This window comes from Atractosteus spatula, chromosome 28, assembly GCF_055471065.1.
Source record: "Atractosteus spatula isolate fAtrSpa1 chromosome 28, fAtrSpa1.hap1, whole genome shotgun sequence".
Classification (NCBI taxonomy): Eukaryota; Metazoa; Chordata; class Actinopteri; order Semionotiformes; family Lepisosteidae; genus Atractosteus; species Atractosteus spatula.
This window is the reverse complement of record NC_142733.1, coordinates 4,786,395-4,813,949: the sequence shown is the minus strand read 5'-3', so window position 1 is coordinate 4,813,949 and position 27,555 is coordinate 4,786,395. Positions and strand designations below refer to the sequence as shown.

The 27,555-nt window shown below is 44.9% G+C and overlaps 1 protein-coding gene across 1 annotated transcript; it reads left to right on the top strand.

Annotated features, from left to right (window-relative positions):
* Positions 1-3: 3 nt before the first annotated feature.
* Positions 4-26,653, top strand: mef2b (myocyte enhancer factor 2b). The gene is made up of 9 exons (XM_088907616.1): positions 4-306; positions 12,562-12,694; positions 14,082-14,285; positions 15,088-15,222; positions 17,484-17,679; positions 19,880-20,019; positions 21,822-21,933; positions 22,903-23,002; positions 24,091-26,653. The coding sequence occupies exons 2-9, from the start codon at positions 12,641-12,643 to the stop codon at positions 24,425-24,427; spliced, it is 1,278 nt and encodes a 425-aa protein (XP_088763742.1). The 5' UTR covers positions 4-306; positions 12,562-12,640; the 3' UTR covers positions 24,428-26,653.
* Positions 26,654-27,555: the final 902 nt, after the last annotated feature.

The window sequence follows — 27,555 nt, the reverse complement described above, 5'->3', positions numbered from 1 at the left end:
GCTGCAGCTGGCAGGGCGCGCGCTGGATGTCATCATTACCATCAGCACCGAGTCATTTCAATCGCCTGTTACAGAACAGGGAGAATTATTCGTCGTTTTTTTTTTAAATTAGCAATGCGTGTACGTGTAGGAAAGTGAGTAAAAGCCCGCTGACTTTTGATAAGGAGTGCCTTTCGTCAAGGGTCCGTTATGTGGCCGAGTCGCCTTTCGTTTTTGGTTTGAATCTGCCGCACCCCGCCTCCGTGAGGACACCAGGAGGGCAGCCGCGTTGCTCGGACCCGAGACCGACGGACACACCGAGGACAGGTGAGCCGGCAGCCTCGACACCTTCGACACCCCAGAGTGGGAATGGATTCAAAAGTTTCAGCATTTTGCGGATGTGCTGAATATAGTACGTACGACAACAGTGTTGGATTGTAAAACCAGTGACACAGCCGATGTCAAACCACTGGTGTGTTTACAGTTACGTCTTTTTAAAATGTACGTTATTGTCAACCTTTGCCTTTCAAGGTTGAAATAAACTCGACAGCGAAAGAGAGCAACCTGCGTATTTGAAATAATAAGGTTTCCACAAACGCACTTTGAGAAAGCTGTTCTGAGAGAACAGGCTGTCAGATTACTTCCTTCAGAAGTGTTGTGAGGCATTGAGTCAGCCTTTCGTGTCTCAGTCATCCGTGTCTTACAACGTGTGCTGTTGCTTTCCTCGGGCGTGTAAGTGCGAAGGGACTAAACTACTTATTGATTGAGCCAGCCCGCAGAGCGGCGGGCGGGCTGTCCCTGGGGCAGCGGGCTGCGAGTTCACCCTCACGCCGTGTGTAGCTCAGACACGCACGTACTGTACCTGCGTGTCACTGTCCCACAGCTGCGAACACGGAGGGGGGGGGTTCTGAGTCATGTGGAAAAAGGGCTCCCCGTTTCTGTGTGAGGAAATTTTTAAAAACAAGAAAAACATAACCGGGTTACGGCGCCTGAGTTCACTGCTGTCACAAACTGACATTAATGCCCGTGCAGAATGAACTTTATTTCCAGCTCCGCGATGTAAAACGGGCGCTTCGAAGGGCCGGTGACCGTGCTAGTGGACGTTTGCAGGAATGCAAATCAGAGCCATTTTAGGGGGGGAAAAATGAGAAGTGTTTTTTTCCTCCTCTTTCAGAGATGACAAACTGTTTTTCGATTTAGAGCACAAGGGTGTAAACTGCTTTCTGAAGAGCTGGTGGCGGGCGATGTCACAAACTGGCAGTAAAAGCTGGAAATTTTTATTAGTTCTATGTTGTGAATTTCTTCAATATAATTACCAAACGTCCCAATACAAAGCTCCTAATCAGCATTTAAAATATGGCATTATTAACTTTTACTTTTGTTCTTATCAATAAACAGTGTGTTGTAACGATTAATTCGGGAATAATATCTTAATTGTAGGTATACCAAGAAAAGGGACATCTTGATACATTTACTCCTAATTAATCATTCTTTCTATTCTGAATTCTAGAGGATCGTATGACAATGAGCAACATGATAACTGCACTCAGATCAGATTTTAGATCTGTGGGGTAAAACCACATTGTTTTCTATGAATTGAAAAAAGTGACTAAAATCTAAAAGGATTATTTTTTGATGCACCCACATGGAGTGAAGAAAATACAGTTTTATTATTAATAACAGTACAGTGTGCAGAGAGCTCAGAGTCACAGCTGTTGATTTCTAGAGGAGTTTTGAAGCTACTGTACCAACACAAAAGGAAGTTGTAGCTAGATGTCTAAATCTGGCTTTGGATGTGTTTCTAGTTTCAGTGAAGAGAAGGGTTTCTTTTCCTTTATGAAAGGAAGACTTACCAAAAAGTAATAAAGAGACTACCCATTGCTTCTGTTTTTTAATGTTCTTTTTTTCTACAAATAAAAAATATAGCTGTTGACATTAAACTTCTGGTTGCAGTACATGCGACTGGACTGGATTCAGATAGATAACACAAAACAAAGGGCGCTTGATACAATAAATACAAAAATGTAATCTCCTGCAGAGACAAAGGGGTTTATACAAGAGAGGTGTGAGAGGTGTGAGAGTTCTTTTTCAACCAAACTCATTAATCCTCTGTAAATTGAAAAGTAAGAAAGTGAGAAACACAGTGAGAGTCATTAATTATATAAAAGCATCCGAAAGGTTTTGAGACAACTGTCTAGCTTGTTTGGTAGCTAGTAGATAATTGATCCTAGAATCTCACCCAGTCCCTTTTTTCACTGAAACCAGGATGGTGGCTTCTGCATCATGACTGAATAGCTTGTTCCAGACTCCCACAACCCTTTGGGTAAAGTAGTGCCCCCTCTTCTCAGTTTTAAATGGACTTCCACACAGTTTCCACCTGTTCCCTCTGATTCATATTTCCCTGCAGATTCTGAAGAAGGCCAGTGGGTTGACTGTGTCAGGTCCTTTGAGGGTTTTAAATACTTGTATCAGGTCCATTCATAGTCTTCTCTGTTCAGGACTAAAAAAGTCCAGTTCCTTCAGCCTGTCAGTGTAGGCCCTTCCCTTAAGAATAAGTCTTGCTGAATTTCCTTTGCACTTTCTTAATCTTCAGAATCTTTTTAGATTTTTTAATATCCCGTTTTGGAAGCATCTGCAAAATTGACCTGTTTTCTAATTATTCCAGAATCTCGCTCATTGATTTCAATTAGGAAGAGCAGAGATCCCAGGACAGATATATGTGGCGCTTCACTGACTACATCACCCCACTCTTAGTGTTTCCCCCTGATCTGCACTTTCTGTTTCTTATCTATGAACCAGTTCTCTATACCAAGACGTGCATTGCTTGGAAAGTCCACCTCAGGCGATCTGAGAATTCATCTTTTTATGAGGAACTGTATCAGCCGCCTTCTGAAAATCTAAATATGCCATCAAAGGCTGTGTTTCTATCCATTACTTCTGGTTCTTGTTCAGAGAACTCTAACAACTCAGCAAAGCAAGACCCGCCTTTCCTAAATGCATACTGATTGCCCTTTAGAAACCTATAGCTATTTAGATCATCCTCCATTTTAGTTCGAGGTATCATTTCCATAACCTTACACGTAGTAGAAGTAAGACTTGCTGGTCTGCACCTACTTGGTATGGTTTTGTAGCCCTTTTTACTGACGGATGAGGTATTAGCAGTTTTCTAGTCGGTCAGTATTACTCCTGTCCTGAGTGACTGCAGGAAGAGTTTTGTTGACCGTTTCCTAAAGTGCAGTGCAAGCACAACACCATCCAACCCTGGAGGTTTTTATTTATCTTCAGTTCTTCTGTAACACGTGCGCCTCCTTAGTGATATTACTGTCTCACAAGGGCGAACAACACCTACTCGGGACATGTGTTTAGGAATGGTTATGGAGGATTTAGGGCAGAAGACGTTTTTGGCTGAGCCCACCTGGCTGAGGGCGGACTTCCTGGCTATAGGGGGAGGAGGTAACCTAGGGGCGGCTGCGCAGGTGGATGGGGGCTGGAGGAGGGATGGCGAATGTGAGCCAGAGCAGGACTCGCTGTGGTATTTAGAGTTTTCTGGGAAGTGATGTCATGCCACAAGTTAGAGCAGCAGAGGTAAAAGAGAACCGGATTGCTGTCATCTCTCCGGCTCCCTCTGTTTAAAAACTCCATTCAATGTTGATCTTTGTCTGTGCTCAGCCTGAGGTATGTCGGTGTTTTCCTTCTTGGTAAAAGCCAGAGTGAAATGGAAATCGACGTTTGATTTAGTACACTGCCCCTTCCTTGTATAACAGTTTGCTTTTCGTTAAGGCTGTGTTCTCCTGATTCTTACGAAGTAATTCCATAGATGGGGAAGAAGCATCGGGCGGCACAGTGAGGCAGTGGTCAGCATTGCTGCCTCGCAGTGCTGGGGCCCCGGGTTCGATTCCAGACCCGGGGTGGTGTCTCGGTGGAGTCTGCATGTTCTCCTCATGTTCATGTGAGTTTCCTCCGGGAGCTCCTGCTTCCTCCCACGGTCCAAAGGCATACTGATAGGATAATTGGCTTCTGGGGTGACTGGCCCACAGTGTTTGTGTCTGTGTTTGTTGCCCTGTGACGGACGGGGTCTTGTCCAGCTTGCACCCCGCCTTGTGTCCGTTGCTCTGGGTCCCCAACATATCCTGCATTGGAAGAAGCAGCAAAAAAAATTGGTGGATGGGAAGGAGTCCAGCTCGGTAAACAATTGACTGGCAGAAGAAGGCAGACCGAGAGCTATGGACCAGTCTTGCTGAGAACAAGAGAACATTGGTACATATTGTGTCCTCCTCAGCGCCATCGAGGATCAAGGCGACAAACGCTTATGGAAAAGTACTCTTTCAAACTAGGCAGCATTCGCTGTAAAAAAAAAGGCCTTCATTAAGCTTTTCAGTAAGGGAACCATTTGAAAACTAACTTTGACCATTTTAAACTCGGCTGCAGGCTGAAGTGTCCGAGATTTACAGTAGATGTTGCATGCAATGCTGCATTTAGGAACCACACCTTTCTAATACTGACCAGTGAACGAAATGCCCTGTGATTTCATTACTTCTTAGGTGCATTGGTCTGCTTGCCCTGCCTTCTCATTTTCTGTCGGTCAAATTCTATTAATGCAAGATCTGTCAAGCTGAGTTTCATAACTGAACTGTACATCTATTTATTTTTACGCAAAAGGAAACATTGAGTTGGTTTAATATAGACCTCTTTATTGTAGTTTCACAGCTTTTGCTAATGCGCTCTTAAAATTAACTCCGGCTCATGTCATAAGCATGACTTTGGTGGTCTTGACGTTTGTCCTATTGAACATGGGGTACAACTGTACGGTTCTGCACCACTGGGCCTCCTTGCATTCTTTAAGCATTTCATTCGACTCAAATAACTTCTGAGATAATTTAAATACAGTGGTTAAACGAGGGCCATCAAGTGGGGCCAGAACCGGGGGGGGGTGTACTGGGGGGAGGGGGCTGGGGGGCTTGTCGTTCTTTGTTAGCTTTCTTCTCGATCTATGTCACAGGCCACTGGGGAGTATAGATTGTACTTTACAGCCGCAAACGTGACAATACATTTAAAAACGCATTGGAAATTCACCGATATGAAAAATGTTTCCGGATACTGCATGAAAAATTCAACGTACACAAATCCGAGTTTTTTTTATACCGTAGAGTCTCCTGTCCCGCTCCTTATGCGAGATGGTATATACACACGACGAATGTCCGCGATCATCCCTTTTAACTATTTAAACATGACAGTTTTGGAGATTTGGAGTTAACTGTCGCTAGTCATTGCCTCTCTGTGTTAAAGACCTACAGTGGTCAGGCTCATCATCGGATGTGAGGGGCTCCTTGTCTGTCTTCCTGGGCTGAACTCGTCTCACTCACAGCGGCCGAGGATATATGTGTTGTGGCTGTGTGAGCAGGATTCAGCCCTTCTATTTTTAGCGTTTAGTCATTTCAGACCCCATTTCCCATTGCGCAGAACAGATAAGCTAAAAATGACTTCCATCGGTCAGATCAAAAACTAGCCCGTGAAGAAAATCTTATTATGGGCATTTAACGTGCTTTGCAAAAGAGTGCAAAATTCTCTGCTGTTTGCTCCGGTGAAAGAAATCACCAGATCATTGATTTAATTTCTATTAAACCTATAATAATGATGATATTTAAGTGTTTTCTTTTTTATAACCTTGCAAAACGTGCATTACCTCTAAGTAAATGAACAGGAAATAGTGAAATACTAGCCTTGGAAATTATGTGCTGAAACAAAATGTGAAACGTGAAATAGACCAATGGTTTTAGTTTATGATTGTGTTGGTTTGATATTGTTAGGGGAGTTCCTTAGATGGTTTGGATTGGTGCTATTTTCAACAGAGCTGAATAAACAGAAAATGAGCCATAAACTCTTTACATTACTCTGCTTTGCACACTATAGACACTTTTGATATCACCCTTTTTTGTAAAAGTGTACGACTTTCAACATTTTACCAAAAAAGAGGCAATTTGAGACCATTTATAAGTTTGCAACTTGAATACTTATCATAAAATGTCAGGCAGCTTAACTGCCGTATTTATTTTAGATCCATATGATGCACGATAATCATAATAATAATAAAGACAGAGATGCTGCAAACTGCAGTAAGCATGAGAACGTCTAAGTAGAAAACAAATGTTTCAGGTTTTGTCTTGCATTGTAACCTCAAAGGATGTTTGTTTCCAACTGTGTTCCTTGTGTTTCCCAAGCTGTGAAAGCCGATGCACAAGGTCAGAGAGATTTGGCTCCGCAAAAATAAACACATAAATAAGGAGGTTGAACTTTATTACATGAACTCATAGTATGACATAAACATGTGCAGTAAAAATGAATATTATTAGACAGAGTTTACTCTAGGGTTTCTTATTAAGATCGGACTGAACATTAGTCCTTGCCTTTTTGTAAGCGAGTTCTTTTTGCAAACACATTGTTTCCTAATAACAGAGCTGTTTGTTGTTGGTGCTGGTGACAGAGGTATCCCCCAGTGCGACTCCGAGTAATTAGGAGCTGGGACTCCCTGGAGGAGAAGGGTCTCTCCAGGTCTCTGGGATAGCAGGGCTGTGCCATAGGCGTCTGCTGTGTTTGTGCTTGGCTTCTTTTCCACTCTCCGGCCTCCGGGAATGCTGTGTGTGTGATCAGAGGAAGCTACCCATTTTCCCTGGAGCTCAGGGCCCAGCGGGGACAATGTTGGTGCAATGATTGCATTATTTCATGATGCATTCTTTTTTTATTGCTCTCCGTACTAACTTTGTTCAGCCTGGGAGGGTTTCTCCGAAGCACAGCAATCCTTTAGCACAGAAGCCCACAATGCGCCACGCAGCTGTTTAAAGACCGAGTCTGCACGACTCCACTGAAGACCAGAGTTCACAGACAGCGTTAGTGTAACACCTGTGCTTTCAAAGCAGGCTTGGGCAAGATTAGACAGTGAAACGTCCCTCACATCAAACATGTTAGTCTTTCTAGACACAAAGGCTGTGGCAGGGAAAGTGTGGTAACTCAGAAAAACCTGAGAGACCAATCTGCCGTTTCTCACAATCAGATATGTCTTTTTACTGTAAACTGTGACTAAAAGACTGAATCATGTACCTTATCAGCACCGGCATGGAGGACGTGAATGTAATTCTCAAGGGATTGGTATTAAAGCCTCTGTTCACAAGGCCGATGTTGCACGATTGTTTGTTACTGAACGTGGAATTACTGTTTAGATGAGTAGTCTGTGGCGGCCTCACACTATGGATCTTTAATGCGTGAGAGACAACTGACACAGCTCCTAGCATTCATGAGGGTTACGTGTATACAGGTCTGCCACTTAAGCGGTTATTTAAATTCTTTAAAAAAACACAAGAAGGCCTTTGTGTGCGCGTTCCGAGAGATGGCTCATCGTGAACGATTAAATAGAAGCAGGTTATAGAGCATCGTTGGCTATTCTTTTTTTTTTTTGCTTTCTGGCCCCTTACGGTGTTTGTGCGTTAGAGCTCGAGATGAGTTGTGGTTTTTGTTTAGGGCAAGTTGTCCATAATTAGCAGGGTTCAGCTGCGTGTGAATTGACAAGCTGCAGTTCTGAAAAAACACGAAACCACAAAGCAGAAAACACTTCTTTCTCTCTGTAATGTTTATTTATAGATTTCTTTACATACTAGAGATGTGTGAGATCTTGTCTAGCAAGGGATTATCCAGAACTGCTTTTCTTGAGTGTGAGCACAAGGTCAGACTTGACCAAACAGCCGACAAGCTGTGAAGTCCATCCATGTTTCTTACCCCTGAGATCTGGGATTTTTTTGTTTGATCTCCGATGCCTGGATTAGGTAGAGATCTGTGCAATCTTAACATTCGTGAGAAGTAGGGTTAACAGGGAGATGTCTCTTTTTACCCGGTCTTGGCCACTGCCGCCCAACTCCCGAGCAGGACAGAGATCTCAGCGATGGTTTAATGAGCAGCATTATGAATTTTAAAAAAGCACAAAGTGCTGCTCCAATAAAACTAAAAGTATTTTTTAATTTTAGCCAAAAGAGCAATAAATGAATGGAACTGAGGTTTGTATACACCTGTTTACATTCTGGATATGAAGTAGAAGCTCTGTTATCCAGTTTTGAGTTCAGTATCAAATATTTTGTATTCGCCCAGATAAAGGACAGCTGTGCCATTGGTATTCATTGGAGTTTTGTGGAATCAAGGTTATATTAGAGTTGCTGTTGAGGGGCTGGGAGCTTGAAGCTAAGGCTTGCCTTACGATTTTTATCAGTCAAGACAAGCAAGCATTTCAGCACTGGAAGAAAAAATGGTCTCTTCTTTTTGTTAATTAGTTGGTTAGACCACAAACTTCCTGGTTCTAGCAAATAATACAATCCTGAATACAGCGAGGAAGCTTAAAGTACTATTTGTACTATAGTCTCAAACCATCAAGATGTATTCTGATGTATGAAATGTGTTTGTGTTTGTTTGTGGACATCAGAATCTTCTGTTTCATTTTTAGCCCTATAGCTTTTGTGCCCTATTGCACTCTCTGCTGAAATATTGTTGTTGGAGGTGTGAAGTAGCCTTAGCCAAACGAAGGATAATATAACTCTTCCATGTTGGAGCAATCTGAGCAATTTCGGCTGGCATGTTGTTTACTTTTACAATACTGTAGCTCAACTTCCGCCACCTCTCAAAAGGCACATTCGCCCTGGGGCTTCGAAAGTGTTGTTCACCCAGCTCGTTAAAACACACACCTCACGAAAAACTCGTGAGCTGTGGTTCCCTTCACCCATCAGCACATGACTACAGTAGGGCTCTTACAATGATACCACAGCTACTGCTGGTTTCAAGTTATTTCTGCATTCCTTAGGTCCCCTTTCATTTCAGAATAAAATCTGACAGCATCGTGTGTTGTGCTGCTGCAACTGAGAGAGAGAAGGTGTGAACGCCCCGTCTTCTGAGGTCTGGCCAGGATATGCTTTATAAGGTAGCGGTGGCACCAGAGCCCGATTGTTTTGAGATGCCCTAAATGCCTGCCAGCCTGCCATACGAGGGCAGCCGATCCGTGGGATCACTCGGGGTCGTGGGAAAACTGGCACCGCATCCGCTCACAGATCGGAATAAACGTTTGCTGGCTAAATATAGGAGAGGCTTAAGCTTGTCAAATCTGAACAAAAAAAAAAACATTCTGTGAGTCTGGCATGGGCTCTGGTTTCATGCTCCCTTGCTAGAGAGACATCATTGGGTTTGTGTGCAGAGCAGCTCGCGGTGCTGTGGAATGGAAAATACCAGCGAGCTCTGCCGCCCAGCAGACCCTGATTTCTTCCTGCGGTGTAGGGCGCAGGTGAGCTCCATGCACTGGAGTGTGTTCCACCTGCACAGGCCCTGTGTCTCGACGGGCCTGTCCGCCCGATGCCTCTTTGTGGCGTTTGCTTTTGTTGCCTTCGTGCGTTTAAATTCAGGCCGGGGGCACCTGCTACAAGTGAGGGCGGAGCGGCACACTCCAAATATCTGCAGCAGCTGCTTGCGAGGGTGTGACGTACGAGTAGCGGGGGCAAACCGAGCTTTGCGGACAGCTACAAGTACGTCAGGTGAAAGTCGCCACCTGCTGGGAAAACACATGTCCTTTCAGCCCTTGTAGTGTCTCATGTGAGTGGGGTTTATCTCCATTCATCCATTTCCTTACCATCCACCTATATGTCCATTTTCTACCTGCTTCTTCCAGTTCAGGGTCCCCAGGAAGCCAGCAGGCACTGGCCACAAGGCAGGGTATGCTCAGGATGGGACGTCAGTCCATCGCAGTGTGCACACACACTCACACCAGGGGGAGTTTCCCCAGAAGCCAGTTATCCTACCTGTGGATAGGAATCCATGGGATCCAGTGGGAGGAATCGGGAGAACCCAGAGGAAACCCACTCAAACACGAAGAGAACATACAAACTCCACACAATTAGCACTCCGGGTCTGGAACTGAACGCAGGGCCCCAGTGCTGTGAAGCAGCAATACTAACCACTGAGCCACCAAGCCCCCTGAGGTTTATCTGAAACATAATCAATCATGTAGATACATGTTCTGAACTCCAAAGCCAACACTAGCGAGAGCAATACACAGCGGGTAACACTTGACCCCCCTACAACCTTTGCTTTTATTTGCTTAATTTTACGAAAAGTGACTGATTTTATCCGAAATTCATCCCACGGACTTTTAAATGTTAGGGGATGGGAGAGCAGCTTTGCTCGGTCAGAGGTGTGCGTTCAGGCGAGACTGTCGCCACACCAAACCAGTGCGCCACCGGGTCGGCACCCCCGGCGCTCCGGCGAGGCGCTAGCTGGAGGGCGCTCTCTGGCTGTAGTCTTGTAAATATATCCCGTGTCTGTTTGAACTTTGTGACGGAGCGCGACGTCGGACAGCAATCCACTGGGGTCGAAAAATGAAAAGGTGGGAAACTATTTCAGTGAATGCCAGCTGGTGTGAGGGGTCGTGACCCGTTCGGAGCCCTGAGAAAGCGCACTCGATACCCACGATTCTCCCGCCTTCTCCGTTTAAGTTGCCGTGAAATTCATTCATTCATTAAAAAAACAAACTCTTCAGTGTTTATTTGCAAACAGTCAAATTTCGCCTCGGCGTTTACAGTAAGCACTTAAAACAACAACAACAACAACACGATTGTAGAAGCGTTTCCGTTCGGACGGCGGCAGAAGCCGGGCCGGTGGCGGAGCGACCTCCTCACTTCCCCCGCGCACCGCTCCTCTCCTCCCCGGCAGCTAATGGTTAATATTTTTGTTACGGGTTTACATCGTTTTTTTTTCTTTTTCTTTTTTTTGCCTTCGCAGCTCGCTTTTTCACTCTGTGCGACCATGAGAGAGCAGGGGGCGGATGGGAAGTTCCTCCACTTTATTTGGGGTTTATTTATTTATTTTCCCTGTCATTACGGCGCAGGGCTCCTTGTTCTACCTTTTAAAGGCAGCCGGAGTATTTTTAATCCCGGCTCTCGGAAATGAGCCGTGCTCTCGGGGTACCCAGACAGCGGGGCTGACGGCTCCGGCGTGGGCTAACTTTAGGACGTACAGACACGCGGGGATATAAATACGAATCAGCCAACATCTAAAAGGACAAAGCGGGAGAGGGTGGGGATAACCTACATTACAGAGGAAGGCTCATGCCTTTTTCCCACAGAAATTGTTAGAATTTAGAGTTTAAAAAAACTTTTTGTATTAAATTGGGCGATGTGTGTGTGTGGGGGGGGGGTCTTGTCGGGTTTCATACAGGGGGCTTATCTTGTCCAAGTTTATCCAGTTTTCCCTGGCAGGGAGTGGACTGGGCCTGTTCAGAATCAAACATGAAACACAAACCGGAACGACACAACCAGGAACAACGTAAAAGCGCGCTTAAACCTGAGAACGGGACGACACTGCTGTACACACCGAGTGGTGGGAGCGTGGTACAGGCTGCCACCCAGCCATGTTGTTCAAGCCGATACCCTGGCTTCTTTCTAAAAGGGGTGTTTTGAGATCCTTGGATCAACATGCTACCTGCCACCAAATGAACGAGCCCGGCTGGACAGCTCCTCTCGATTGTGACCTGTCTTTGGTTCAGGGTTCGTCCCGGCGGTACTCGTATCCATTCATACAGCTGGGGGGCCTGGAGCAACTTGGGTATGGTGCCTTGCTTGGGGGTGCAGCAGCAGTGACAGTGTCGTAGGTGCCCACAGTGCCCACAGTGAGGAGCCTGGAGCCCCTTGCGACAACTCTGAGCTGCCCGCCTCCTATTTTAATACCCATGGGTTAAAAGTGTGTCCTTGTTCAGGCCCCTGCTGCAGTGTGAAGGTGCATGCATTTGAAGTAAAGATGGATGGCGCAGCGGTGAGCACTGCTGCCTTGCAGGGCTGGGGCCCTGGGTTCAATTCCTGGGGTGCTGTCTGTGTGGAGTTTGCATGTTCTTCCTGGGTTCACATAGGTTTCCTCCCACAGTCCAAAGACATGCTGGCAGGGAAAATTGGCCCTGGTGTGTGTGTGTGTGTGCCTGTCTGTCTGCTCTGTGATGGACTGGTGACTGGACCAGGCTGTATTCTGCTGTGCACCCATTGCTTAGAAACGGTGGATGGTTGAAACACAGATATTGCCTTTTGTTCCCTTTACAAGAGAGCAGGTTGTCCTGGATTAGTTGCCCTTGTATAGCTATTTTACTCCTGTAGTCCTGTTTCCAAAATATTATCAGTCTTCTCAGGTGCTTATTCTCACCTCATCTATCAGTCTAGAGAGATGATCTGCTTTAAAAAAGCACCATTATATTGCTGCTTCTTAATTCAAAACCCAGATTTTCAAAGCCTGTTTCCTGCGTGTAATTCTTAAAAAGGAGAATTATCGATTATTTTTATGTCAAAACAGTTTTTCACATAATAGAAAACACCTCACTATAGGAAAAAGACTTTACCCTAGTTGTGAGGTTTCTGATGTAAGCAGGAATGATATTAGATTGAACAAACAGAAGACAAAGAAGCAGCTACATATCATTTCTTAAATGTTGTGAAGAAGCAGAAAAGGCTTAGAAAAGCAGAACTTGAAGAAACGAACAGTGCCGAAGAAGCTTCATGATTGCTTTGACTCTCTTCACAGGTCGTGCCACACCTACCGAGAGCCCGCGAGGCAGTGACACAGACACGGGCGTGGGCAAACGGCGAGAGAGACAGACAGGATGGGGAGGAAGAAGATCCAGATCTCTCGAATAGTGGACCAGAGGAACCGCCAGGTACCGTAGCCAAGCAGAGCCACATCACCCTCCGAACAAACGGGCCGTAAACATTCTGCTGCTACAGGCCCCTTGCTGTTTCCCACCCTCCCCCGAGATTTGACAGGATTGATGACCGGTCCGTACACATAAAATCTTCCGGAAGACTGTCCCAGACATCCTGCTTTTGAGCAAGGTGCCCTATATGCAAGAAGGAAGAGTGAAAGGGAAATGTCATATTAATGTTAATGTGCAAAGACAGAAAAGTTTATTTGCGTCACATCACCCGCATGGCCATGAGGACACCTCGGGATGGTATTGCGTACTCCAGCCTGTCCAGGCCTGGAGAACGAATATGAACACCATCGTGGGGGCTAGTGGGATAGCACTCTGACAGAGTGTCACTGGCTTCATTGAACTGTGGCCCAGACTAAGCTGGGGACTCGGCACCCTGTGAACAGTCACACCCTGTGGTCTTTCTTGACAGTCTAAATAGAGCCTGGCTCGGTCACCTGCCCTCCATCTGATCAGCAAATTCACAAATAAAAAAAGACTTTTATAATCCCACTTAAACACTGTTTACAGGTCCAGGTGCTTAATTCAAGGCCTGCAAGGTTCTATGAAGTTTTTGCCTTTTATTTCGGTGCAAAATTAATTTATTGTTCCTTCTGGCAGTATACATACTTAATCATGTCCACAAAATACACATAGCTTTCATTTAAATCTCTTTGCACCACCTGTACTTATGCTTATAAAAAAATATCCATGGTAAATCTGTGGAATCACTTTTTATTGGGGCCTTTCATAGTTTCCAGTGGTTTTACTGTCATTCCACTGTGCTGTGAGACCAGACTGTGAGGGAAAAGTGGTGCACTGCGGTTCTGTGTCCTGAGAAGGGTTATTAGAGGATTGTAGTGATGCTTGGTAGCAGTATAACAGAATAGGAAAAAAAGAAACCATCAGGCAAATGTGAGATAAAACAAGAGAAGTACCATGACAAATTCACCACGGTAATCTCTGATAAGTGCACTTCCTTTCTTTATGCAGACGAGCAGACCCTGATTGCATTGAACACTGTTAGTTTTGAGTTTCCTGAGTATCAAACTTTCCCCCTTAAACTGGCAGCTGACCTCAGTGTCTTCAGTGTGTAACACCGGGGAGAATTCATTTAAGGTATCTATGCAACTCGCTATTCAGAAAGACTGTCTTTCAGTCAGTGTAGTTCTTCCTAGGTCCTGCAACAAATATGGTTCAGCAGAGTGGGCGTGTAAACTGCCCGGTTACCGATGTAACTCAAATCTGGGGTGAGCAGGGTACCAGTGGGGCTATGACCGCTGACCCTTGACCTGGGGGGCAGCTGCCCCCTTTTAACCCCTCCCCCACTTCCCTTGCTGGTCGTGTCCTGCAGGTGACGTTCACCAAGCGCAAGTTCGGGCTGATGAAGAAGGCCTACGAGCTGAGCGTGCTGTGCGACTGCGAGATCGCGCTCATCATCTTCAACAGCACCAACCGGCTCTTCCAGTACGCCAGCACAGACATGGACAAGGTCCTGCTGAAGTACACGGAGTACAGCGAGCCCCACGAGAGCCGGACCAACGCTGACATACTGGAGGTACAGTACAGTGCAGTTCCCAGGGCCCCTCTCCTTTCCCCTAAAAGAGCACCTGCTAACTCCCAGGCTGTGAATTCCGACTTTCAGGAAAGCCCTCGGAGGTTTTCACTGGTAGGTTCAGCTGTGTGATGCTGTACAGTTATATACATCACAGAAGGCCTGAACCTCTTTATAGTCAGGTAAATGTTGTGTTCAGTTAGCTATTTTCTTTAATACATTACATGTTGTTCAAATCTATAGCTATACTCTTTGTGGGACAAATGGGCAACACAGTGTTAGGGGTGTTTAGCAATGCTACCTCACAGCTTCTGTATCCTGGGTTTGAGTCCAGTCTGGACCACCTTCCGTGTGGAGTCTGCACGTTCTCCCTGTGTTTGGAGGGGTTTTTATCTGGGTGCTTTGGTCATGCTGGCTGAAGTAATTGGCATTGTCAAACTGTTGCTATGTGTGTGTGTGTGCGCGCATTGCAATGGACAAACATCCCATGTAGGCTGTGGTCCAGCATTGCACCTTGTGCTTCCAGTACCAGCACTGGTGGCAATAACGAGCTTTGTGAGGATGCATGGATCTGCCATGCGTATTCCCAGAACTTATTTCCACCTCTTGAAGTGGAAGTCCTACTTCTGCACATGACTGCCCTTTAGGTTTTCGAATGGTGAAGCCAGCGTTGTATGAGATCTTGTCTTCGTCAATCAGAACAGATCTTTCGAGTGAGGCTTTATCTCCATGAAATATGCATTTTTTGGGGGTTGGGGATGGGTGACGATAGCTTGCTTGAACGTTCCTCCTGATGTGCCTGCAGACGCTGAGGAGGAAGGGCTTAGGACTGGACGGCTCCGAGCTGGAGAGTGAAGAGGTGATGAGTGCAGTGGCCACAGAGAAGTACCAGCAGCTGAATGAAGGAATGGATCTCTCCATCACCCGACAGCGCTACTATGTAACTATCACCCCTCTAACCTTGCTTACCCAGCAGCTTGTGACAAAGTCTTACAGTATAACCTTTAAGCAGCTTTAACTGGTAATATACTGATGGAAAAAAGAAACACAACACCTCCTCCTCCACACACTGGCCCTCCCGTCGCAGCCTCTGTCTGGCCCAAGCCAGTCGGGTGTGATGTCTAGGAGGTGTGAGCAGAGGGCCTCTGACAGGTCGCTTGCTCTAAGGCCAGCAGCATGGAGCCTCACTGTCCTGTCACTGATGCGGGCATTGTGTCTGCCGGCAGTTTCAGCAGTGGTACGGGTGGCAGACCAGAAACGATCTCTCAGATGGACCAGTCTGATTTGTCAGTCAGTCCGAGGGACCAGATCTTGGACGGTCATCTGTCCTGCTGGTCTGCTGAAACCTCTGCAGTCGGGACACAGTGGAACAGCTCACTCTATAGTGTCTGGCAACGTTGGCACATGACATGCCTGTCTGCAGCATGCCAATGGCCCTCTCTCTTGCTTCTGGTGACATTCGAGGCACAGAAAACTGACTAAGCTTTGAATTAAGGCCTTTTTAAAGGTGACCTGATCAGGCATTGTTCCACCTGGATCTCGTTGGGTAAAAGTGTACCTAACGAGCTCTCCTGTGATTGGCAAGTTGCAATGCCTCACTGCACAAGCTGTATTGCTGGTCAGAGGGCTTAGAACAAATTGACAACTTTTTGTGAAAGTAAATGAGCTATATCTATAGTATTCTCATTCCAGAAAACGTGTTTCTTTTTTCCATCCGTATATATACAGTATTATTATTGTTACTTATTTGTTTTTTTATTACTTGTATTTTTTAGGAAAACCTACAAAGATTATCAGAAATAAAGTTGCCAGCCATCACAAAACTTCAAGTATTTTAAATATGAATGAGCCTGCTAATTCACATTCTTTTAAAGTCCAACAGGGAGGGTAGAGGATAAAGAACATTAACATCAAAAACATAAAATCAGTGTTATAAGGTAGTACAAATAATCCTCTTATCTCAATATCTCTCAATAAACTCCTGGAGTCTTAGCTGATAGGTTGAATTTTCCATCTCATAAATCTCTGAAAAAATCAGAATCCAGTTTTCTTTTGTTTCTTTGGAACCATTTCTGTGTCAATAATTACCTGCCAAAAATAATTTAAGCAGGCATTTATCTGCTTTGTTACTTTTTTCGGCTGATGCTTTTATACAAAACGGCTTCCAGAGATGACGAACGGGTATTTTATTTTTACACAGAGAGATTTGTTGTAGACAGCTGGCTTTGCGGGCTCTGTACCTGTGCCAGAGGTAGAGCAGCTCTGTCCCTGGCTGGGGTTTTCTGGGCAGTGGGAATGGGCCGCTCCGTGCCTGTGTGTGCGTCACACAGCGGCAGTACCCCACTGCAGCCTGAGCTGCACCGATCTGTGCATCTGAGCTTGGCAGGCTGTGGTCAGCACTGGGGTGGGCGATCTCACAGGAAAAGCCCAGCTGCTGCTGCAAGTGCCGTTGATGCACCAGTAGGTGGCGCTCTTCCCACCAGACCGGAATTCTCACACTAAACTCCCTAAGACCCCGGGCTGTAGGAGGTGCTGTCCTGAAACAGAAACCTGAGGTCTTGACTACCTCTGTCATTGGAGATCCACAGCACTGTCCCAGTTTTTACCCAAGCTGGCCCCTTAATTCAATTCAGAGTTTCTCACCTGCAACGAGTGTGCAGTGGGAATCGCTGTGTGTCTCCCAGGTTGCGGCTGCACTGCAGGGAGGTGATGAAGTGGGACCCCCTATTATAAGTAAAGATCTTTGAGATCCTCTGGGTGGAAAAGCACTATCTATACAAGAATTATTATTATTATTATTATTATTATTATTATTATTAGGCATCATATGAATCTAAAATTATTATTATCTGAAGCAAAAACTTTCCAGCTAGGAATTCTCAGCCCCCTATCCACCTTTCCACACTGCCACCCTTCATGATGTGTACCCAGATGTGGGCATTTGTCTTCCCATCTGTCTGTCTGTGTGCACTATATAACCTTCCATGAATCTACCCATCTGCGATGCACATAATTATATGTGCTATAGTGTTTGCTTGTTGAGGTGGCAGATAGGCGATCCTGACTCAAAACAAGCACATAAACGCTATTAAAAAAAGAAAGTGATCTCATCTTGCCACAGTATTTTTTTTTTTAATGAAATGCACCGACTGCTAAATGAAACTAAAGGCTGTTTGCATGTTTGTCCTCCTGCTTCTTCAGGCTCCCCCTCTCCTGCCCTCCGAAGCCCAGTACCTGGTGTCAGGCGCCTGCGAGAACGGATTCTCTCCGGGCAATCCCGCCAGCTCCAGCCTCAGCTCCCACAGACCCCCGCCTTCCAAACCCCCCGGGCCGAAACCTGGGATGGCGGGCGGCTGGAGCTCTCATTCCCAGCCTCCTCTCATGCCTCCTCATGCAGGTGAGACCTGGCCTTCCGCAAATCCACCTGGCTTCACTGGGCAGCAGATGTGGACTGCCCCCACCCACCCACTCCCGGCGTAAACTGTGGGATTTCACCGAATAAATGGGGTTTTTCTGTTTCATGTGGAGATACTCCCTGCACATAGATCCAAACTACATCACAGCCTGAGCTGATCCCCGGGCAGCTGGCACAGTTGTTTCTGGTGGCTCTGCCTGAGCTGCTTTCAGCACTGTGCAAGAAGTTTCAGTCTTTGCTGTCTGCTTGAGAGGAGGGGCAGTGGGCTACATGTGTGTTTCTTTCAGTCTGCGGCTCTCCGTCCTGGTCTTTGGTCCCCTGTGTCTTCTGCTTTCTGCTCCAGCTGAGTCCTTAATCACAGTTTGACAATGGTGATGATGATTATCATTATTTCATTGATTTCAATTTTGTATTTGAGGACTATTTTTAGATTTGCTTTCAGCTCTTCAAAAGTTAAATCTGATTTGCAATTGGTCTCAACCCTTTAATTAATTACTAGTTTACCTGTTAATTTGGGCTTAAAAACAGAAGGAAAAGCAGTCACTCATTCCGGGTGTGTCACATACATTTTCTTTTCCCCTCACGTGTTCGTCATAGACTGGACACCTATTAAAACTAGTCGTCTTTTCAGTCAGAAATCATTCTTAATTGCCAATCTGAGGAGAGACTGCATAACGCTGTGTACTGTATAGTAGTGTACAATCATATCTAAACAAGCAATCAGTTAGAGGCAGACCACAGGGGTACCCCAGGAGCAGTATGGAGAACCAGTGATTTAAATAACAAAGCTCTGGAAGAACTTTAATATTTCGCTTCTTTTAACCACATAAGTCAAGTGAGAACTGTTTTATACAGTAGGGTGCTTTGTTGGATAGTCTGAATGAGGCACCTTTCTTGAGAGTAAAACAGCAATCAATATACTACCTGGGATTTGAACCCACAACCCTCCAGTCAAGAGTCCTGAGCCCCATGCTGTACGGGTTCTGGTACACCACCACAAAGAGACTTCTGAGTGCAGCCTTAGGATGTCTGCAACTCAGTGGTAAACCTCTCAGTTTGCGGAAAAAAAAAACAAAGTGAGATTTCACCACACTTGTAATGACTTCTACACGCTGTGCATGAATCGGACCAGCTGAAATGGAGGATAGGTGGTTCAGTGGATGGCGAAGGGTTTTTTGTTACCCTGAGGTCCCGCAGACACTCAGAGTGGCCCCTAACTTGCCTGTGCTTTGTTCTGCAAAGGGGTGCCCTTCCTTTTGTCAGTGGCTCTGCGGCATTGTTGTTGCTGCACAGCATCAGACTGAAGGTGTGGCGAAATTGCTGATTGTAATTATTAAGTGGTAATGAATTAGATTTAATCGTCCCTTTGTCTGTGAGAGAGAGGTCTGCTCCCTGAGTCTCTATGCAAGCCCTGTCAGCTGTGAGCACAGGAAGTGTGCGCTACAGTGCGGAAAAGCCCCCAGTGTTAGAGAGAGGCTTTGACCTGATTTGTGGGTTTCACACTTCACCACGAGTCCATCTTCACAGCTCCTGCAGCCCCTTTAGGCTCGCTGAACTGAACTCTGGCCCCTAGAGTACACTACGCTGGGGCTCTACAGAGAGACACACAGAGGCCACGGGCATCGCTGCGTCTTCAATGTCTTTCACAAGAGCACTCAGAGCAAGGACAAGAGTGTCAAAGCTGGTGGGGTTAAAAAGTTTAAAAAAGCAGAAATGTTTAGACGTTAGTAATACCCAAGAGAGTTCTCAGACAACGTGAGAATATACAGACACAGTGAAAAATAAAATTGGTCCTCCTTCCAATATTGATGTTGCGTGGGGCACATGTGGTCGTTTTGGGGTAAAGGTATTGAGGAGTGGGAGTAATACTTCACAGTAGACTGCACAGTAAAGGGACGTGGAAACTTTTAACTTCATCTTTCTGTAAGAGCCAGTTCTCGATCATCGCAGGCCTGGTTCTGGCTGTCAGGTCACACACTTTTTGCCTGTTGCATCAAATTCACTATGTCTGACAAGAGACGAACTCAAGAAAAATCCCTGCCCAGGCTTTTTTTTTTTTTAGAAGCAGATGTCATTACCAACGAGTGGATGCTAAGGTCACTAAAAAAAGAGCTGTTCCTCAAAAAAGAAAAAAAATTCCACCCCTGCCCACTTCCTGTTTTTCACTTCCTGTTCTTTTAAGGCATCGGCTATTCGATGTTCAGTCACGGCCACCTGAGCAGGACCCTGGCGAAGACCCCGCCCCCTCTGAACCTGGGTTCCGACGGCAGGAGGATGGAGGGGCACCCGGGTCTGACTGGCACCCGCAGTCTGGGCACTGCGGTGAGGGACTTTTTGCTTGAAGTCACGGGTTTTTAATTAGACAGACATTATTAATATATTTTACTTTGCTCACCTTTGAAGTGTGAAACCACTGCTCCTCACATATGAGATATTAGTGGCAAAGGTAAGTACATTTTTCAAGTACAGTTTCTACTGATGCATTCAGTGATCACTAATTTAAAAATTCACAGGAAACATCACGGACACCTACTAGCTGCTAGTATTGCAGTCCTGTCCCTTATTTTCTTGTGTCGCAGAGCTAGAATAGCCCTGTCTATGAGGCTGGGGCTTCTGACCTCCCAAAACTCTGCCGCTGAGTGCTGGTGCCCTGCAGTTGCTACTGTATTGCATTGGTGGATTTGGTCTGGCGCTCTGGGTCTTGTGAGGAAGAAGAGCAGGGCAGCTTGAAACCAATCTGAAGGTTTTTAAATGCAACGTTTAAAATTAGCAGCGCAACAGGCTCCGATCATGAGACAAATCTAGCTAGTGAGTGAGCATCTCCCTGCCCAAGTATCCCTTACCCAGCAGCTGCATCTCGGCGTGCTTTCGTTCTCAAATTGTCACGAACTCTCTCGGTTCTGTCAGCGTGGGCAATGACGGGCTAGGAGACATCTTTACAGGCTCTCTCACAGTTTTATTGCCTGTTTCAGTACAGTGCAGTGTGATAATCACAGAGGCAGAGAGAAATAGAGCAGACAGGAGGCAGAGGAGGGACTCGTGTTGATTTTAACTGATTACTATAAGTTTGTGATGACTTGTTTTTTTTAAGTTGACCAGTGTTATTTAAATTAATTGAAAGCCAATGCATTAGAACTTTAATTATCATATAAAGGAGGGTTGCTTATGTTTTTTAACCACACATACTACAGTATATGCTGTAGTAGATTATGTAATGATATAGGAAAGGATTTGGTTAAATGTTAATTTGGCTGTTCGAGACACCTGCACTAAAATGGACTGATCTGCATAATAATCAGTACACTTCTATAGCGCTTTTCTGGACACTCCACTCAAAGTGTTTTACAGGTCATGGGGATCCCCTCCACCACCACCAGTGTGCAGCCCCACCTGGATGATGCTACGGCAGCCAGAGTGCGCCAGTCCGCTCCCCACACACCAGCTCTCAGTGGGGGGGAGAACAGTATGATGAAGATGTAGATGGGGATTATTATGAGGCTGTGATTGGTAAAGACCAGGGGGAGATTTGACCAGGACTCCGGGATTAACAGCACTAATCTTTTTGAGAAACACCCTGGGATTTTTAACAGGCGCAGGCGCTTAAGAGTTAGAGAGTCAGGACCTCAGTTTTATATCTCATTCGAAGGATGGCACCTTTTTTTTACAGAATAGTGTCCATCCTTATACCAGGGCATTAGCACCCACACAGACCGCAGGGTGAGCGCCCCCTACTGGCCCCACTATCACCTCTTCCAGCAGCAGCCTTAGCTTTCCCAGGAGGTCTCCCATCCAGGTGCTGGCCAGGCTCACACTGCAGAGCTCCAGTGCGGATAGTGGAAGCGACAGGGGGTCACACAGCCCTTTCCACGCGCGCAGGCGGCGTGCTGCGGAAGATGAGAAGGGCTACAAGCGGGAGCAGGCCCTGCTGCCCTATCCAGTTGGTTCGGTTGCTAGTAGCTGGGGGATTCGAGCCGAGCAGCTCGCCCGGCTGTGTCCTGCAAGGAGCCGCAGGTGCCTGTGCTCCCTCTCTGTCCCCTCTTCCGCGTGTCTCTGGAGATTCCGGAGAAGCCGACTCAGGGCAAGCAAAGGTGCTGGAGCTGACTGACCTTCTCTGTTGCCTGCAGAGGGTGCTGTACCCGGGGATGCCAGCAGGGAACCACGTAGTGACCATGGGGAAGACCGGCTTGCTGGGGCACAGTCTGGGAGGTTACGGCCTGTCCTCGGCGGGGCCGCCTGGTAAGCAGACAGCTGCCGTGTGCCAGCGGACCTTCAGCTTCGCCAGCCGACGATAGCTAGGCAGAAAATAAAGAGGGAAGTGGAGAAGAGCCCTCATGCTTTTTGTTGCAGTATGATCAGATCTGAAGGTGTTCTTTATTTGGGGGGGAAGTCTTGTTTTTTGGAGTTTTGCATTTATTTTTTTTCTGACACAGAACGCTGGTTAAAACCACACAAAGAACATTAAATCAACAAAATGCAAATGAAAACATTCTGTACAGATCACACAGTTACAACCACATATAAACTAGAATAAAACAAAGTCTACGAAACTCATTTTAAAACGTAACAAAGGAAGGAAAATAGAATTCAGAAGAACAGGGGAGACAATCTATTCAGGCTCGAAATAAAAACGGTCAGGCACACATCCCATCCAAATTTAAACAATTCCAAATATCCTAGAATGTAAATAGATTTCTCAAGTTAAAGATTTTCAAGAATTCTTGACATCCATTGTGAAACGAAAATCTTTTTTAAAAGTTTAGGTCCATATTTGAAGATTATGGTTTGCTGAGGTCCCTAATAGGGCCTAACCTGGGGTTTAAGAGGAATGTCACCAGTCAAGGGTGCCAGATAGGGTAGATGTCATTTGAGCCCAGAGTCTTTCACTTTGTTATCATGCATAGTTGCAGCATGAGGAATAGCGGCAGCAGCATTAACAGTATTAATACACTCACTGGCCAGAATATTAGGTACCCACTCTCTGGGATATGCTGCCCAGCTGGGACGTGCGAGCCTGGCTTGATTGGGGCACCAGGCACATGTGCCACAAGGCTCTGAAGGCGCCCCACCCCCTCCCTCCATCCCTCCAGCTCAGTGGCCTTCAGTGGGGACTGGAGCTTGCCCTGACCGGGGGCGCAGGTCCGGCGAGCTCTTTGGCCCAGTGAGTGTGGGAGCCATAGTGCTGATGTGTTTCCGCTGTCTCCCCAGAATACCCTCACCCGGGGTTCGCCCACTCTGTGACCCTGCAGCGCAACGCCATCACCCCCTGGCAGCAGGAGCTGCACCACGTGGCACACAGCAGCCTAGGGTAAGACCGCTTCTTTACTGTGAGGCTCACCACACCCAGGATGTGTGTTGAAAACTCACTTCAGATGCATGCATTGCACTTGCATGACCAGTGGCTCTTTACCAGGTTTATTTTTTAAAGCAAAGCCATCAAAGCCCTTTTGCCTACACTGAATTGCCTGGGTGATGATGCTTAGGTATGTCATGTGCAGGCATAATGGTTATGGTGGTGCACACGTGCACACACATGTTGCATAAAGCATTGCATTAGCAGTCTTTTGTACTGGACCTGGAAAAGTATTTGTAAACTCTCCTGTGTCCACCTGTTTGATGATTTGGCTGTTGGTGACATCTACAGGCTAATGTTTGCACTACAATGCAGCAAGAAAGAGGTCTAGTTACTATGTTGCTGTTGATATTCCTGATAACTCCATATTCCTGTTGCATGTGTCGTGGATATTATATTCTTAGTGACCATGAGAGCATAAAAAATGTTTACAAGAGAGGAGGACATTAGCCCATCTAGCTTGATAGACTTCCAGTAGCTCATTGATCTGAGGATCTCATCCAGCTGTTGAAAGATGCCTGGGTATCTGCTCCAACAGCATGACTGGGAAGCTTGTTACACGCTCCCACCACCCCTTGTGTACAGAATGCCTCCACTTTTAACTGGGAAACTTCCCTTTACTTTCCACTTCTGTTTCACTCTTCAGGCCTCTCTGTGGTCTTTCATCTATTTTTATATACAGACTTTGCAGATATGGCAAATTTGGACAATTCATAAGCAGCTTCACTTCAAAGATAGTCCTTGGACAGCCCATGTAAAAATTCCAGCCATAAATGTATCTCTTTTATTGTCAAGTAAACTGTATTTTCTCTGTTCTCTGCATTGTAGCATTATACCTTTTTTGCTAAATTAAAAGAGGACATGTCTTTTCTCAGGCCATAATGTCAGTATTCTTTTTTAGCAGCTCAGAACTAATACTTTGAGCATAGCCAGAGTTCAGGTGAAGAAATTTAGATGACTGAATTTAAGAAAATTACCCAATTAAATGCAGTTTAGATTCAACACTTTTGTGACCTGTGAAAATGTGGTTCTGTTTTCCACAGCATGTCCAGCAGTGGGTGTTCCTTCTCTGCACACACCTCGGCACCAACACCTCCCCCTCACCCGTCCCTCAACCTCAGCATCAAATCGGAGAGAGTTTCCCCTGTTCACACCTGCTCCTCGGCCACACCTCCACTGCAGCACGTGGCCCAGCACTCACCAATCAGCAACCCCGATTCCACAGGCCATGCCCCCCAGGATCCCTACGCGACCAATGAGAGGGAGGACTACCAAAAAGGAGGTTATATCCCCCCACAGGTGCTCTGCAGGGCCCATTCTGAGGACAAACAGGGGCTACCCAGCAGGCGATCAGAAATAGCTGAGAATTGGCAGAGATAGCTGTCAGGCAGAGCCTGTGTCCCTAGAAAAACAGGTTAATCACAGAGATCCGAACAGTGGTACAGTGGATTAACGCCCATGTGCTATAAGAGTGTGATCCTGTGGTCTTCTGTGACACAGTGTGGAAACCTGTGTTGTGTCTCTTAATACAGCAGCAGTCTGTGTAAACAGGCAGGACCAGAAAGATGTCATAAGGCTGTTTTCCCTTCTGAGCTGCCTTAGAAAGACAGTTGTCACCCAGGTCTGTGCTGAGTGAGCAGAATACCAGTGTCTCTTTATGATCTTACCATCCATTCCACAAGCAGTTAGTTGACTGATGACAAAATTAGGTTGTGTATTGAAAGAAAAAAATGCATTTTTTTATTTCTGTCTTTTTTCCATCTTATTACTAGGCTTTTTAGTATGTATTTTATGAAATGGACTATTTTTACTTGTTTCTGTTATTTCTGTTTGTGACTATCCTGCGCCAGGGGTCTGGAACTTCTTGTTAAAGTTTGACTTTTCTGATTTGCAGAACAGGTGGACAAATTAGTTAACCAATACAGGGAGTGGTTTCTCTGTCACAGGGCGATCGGGTTCAAGGGCTAACATGTTCAATGTGTGCTATATAAACCCAGGCAGAAAAGGGTCTGACATTTCTCTTTGCGTGGTACGTCTCTATAAATAGTTTCTCTCCATTACAGAGCAATCAAAGACTTGAAAAATTGGATTTCTAATAACAAATACATGTAGAAGTTAAAAGAAGTAATGTAATATCAACAATCAAATAATTTATATTTTTCTGGAGGGGAAACTCTGCTTTTCACATTTTAAATGAAATTCTTAAATACTTGCTGTCTTGGCAATGGAAAGAAGTTCGTTTATAAAATAAGAAATACTAAACATTATACACAGACTTATGAGAATTAATATTTTAGGCAATTATAATCTATTAATTTTTATATTGTCCAAAAATTGCATGCATGTCCAAACGTTTTTTAAAAGCTTTTCAATTACCCTATTTTATTATTCAGATCTATATCATAATTCTTATTTTTTTAAACTTCCCTGACTCATCTATGCAATGCAACTGGTTAACTGATTCCGGAAAATAATGCCAAGAAGAGTGCCTTGGTTCATCGCGGCATAGAAATATACTCACCTTCCTTAATTCGAGACTTTTTTGTCCTTAGTCTTAATCAGTGTGACGTGATTTCAGCAAAATGTCGCTCCCTCCCTGATGTCTGGGAAGTGTGACTCCGCGGATGACCACAAGGGGGCTTCCTTCTTGCATTCCATAAATACCTCCAGAAAATGAGAGCTCTTCAGTCCTTTTGGGCTTTACAGCATTTCTCGTCCATCTTAAGCTTCAGGTTAACTGTACTAAGCACTTCCTTTGTTATTCCAATATCACTTTTTATCTGCGCCCGGTCTTAGGTTACTGAGCACTAGAACAGAGACCTGCAATTTAAGACCTCCAGGAGCATTGAACCACTCCTTTTTGTAGAAGACAGTGATGAAATAATTTACTGTATTATCCATTGTTGTCATTTATATAGCCCTTTTCCATACCAAAGGATCCCCAAGTGCATCACACATAGGAGTGAGCCCACAGCCTCCACCACTAGTAAAGCTCCTATCCTGCATAAGAAAATCTATGTAGATGTATAAAAAAAGTTATTTTCCTGCAATAATTATTTTGCCTTTGTAATTGAAACTACCTCTTCATTCCTATAGGGGGAGTAATTGCACCTTATCAAAACTATTGCACCACACAGCCTACAAAACAGCATTTGAATATATCCCACAAATAAGACCAGTTTAGTTACTTTTAGGTGTGGCATCTTAGGAAAGAAATTTAAAAGTAGGTTACTGATTTATTTTCATAGTATTTCCGGTTTTTCATGCTCACTGAATCTTGAAGCCCTTTGAATCTGTAACACAGAACTAATGTAAACACCTGAACTGAAGCAAATCTTTGCCTTATCTTTGCCTTATATGAACATTCCTGCTTTTTAAATCACCCCTGTGTTTATAAAAGAGCAGCATGTGCATTTCTTTGTGGAAATACAACATTGTTTAAAAGGGAATGTATATAAGTTATTTATATATCAAGCCTTAAAGATTCCACTCTGCAGACTGTGCAGAGGATGTGTTTGTAGAACATTTTCTTGAAGAAGTTTTTAAAAAACTGAAATGTTAATGCACTGTTTTACTACCAATAATAACATAGTCTTTATACAAAGCACATTTGCTTGTTGTTTTTTCTTGAAATAATTAACCCTGCTTTTCAAATAATTTTAATACAAATGGGAAATCTGTGTATTTACAGTATCTGTTATCTATTCACCCATTAATTCAATGATCTTTAAATGCTCTGGGATAAAATAGTAAAAAAAAATCTTATAAAATGTCTTATATAACTGATTTATTCAAATGCAAGGTGAATTCAAAGTGGAAACGTTCTGCTAAAGTAAACTAGCATTCTAACCAGTTTTATACACAGAAAATGGTAGAAAAAATAGGACATCTAAAATAGACTTATGCAGGTACGGACAATGCCCACAAGAGGTCGCGCTGTCCCCCTTAAAAATAAAAATAAAACACCCTAATCATGCAACGTTGGAAATTATACCACCGCAGTGACGTGCAAGGTTTTCTGTTCGTTAATGCTGCATTCATCATTTCCTTGACAAAAGAAACAGCTACATGGACAGTCTGGGAAGTTCAGAAGTTCACCGTAGCATTGCACTCGTGATACCTTCATTTCAATGCATTTCTGATTTTAATCTTTCCTTGATTTTTTTTTAAATGGTAAATCTAGAACCTAAAGCATGACTCTCTTACAGTCTTGTAAGTACAGTTCACGCACTTCCATGAGATAAAACAGAGCCTAAGAGGCCTTTCCTTTGGATCCCACATCAGTGCGAATCTCTTATAGTGATATAGTAATCTGTAGAAATGTAATCTATGATTTGTCCATAACAAGTAAATATAAACTGTACAGAAAAGTTGTAAGTTCTTACTCACACGTGAAACATGAACCCAATTATAAGAATGTGTAAATGCATTGTGGTGTTTGCAAATTAAGAACATGTGCAATGTCATTCTGTGTATCTTGAAGAAAATGATCAATTTCATTGAACATA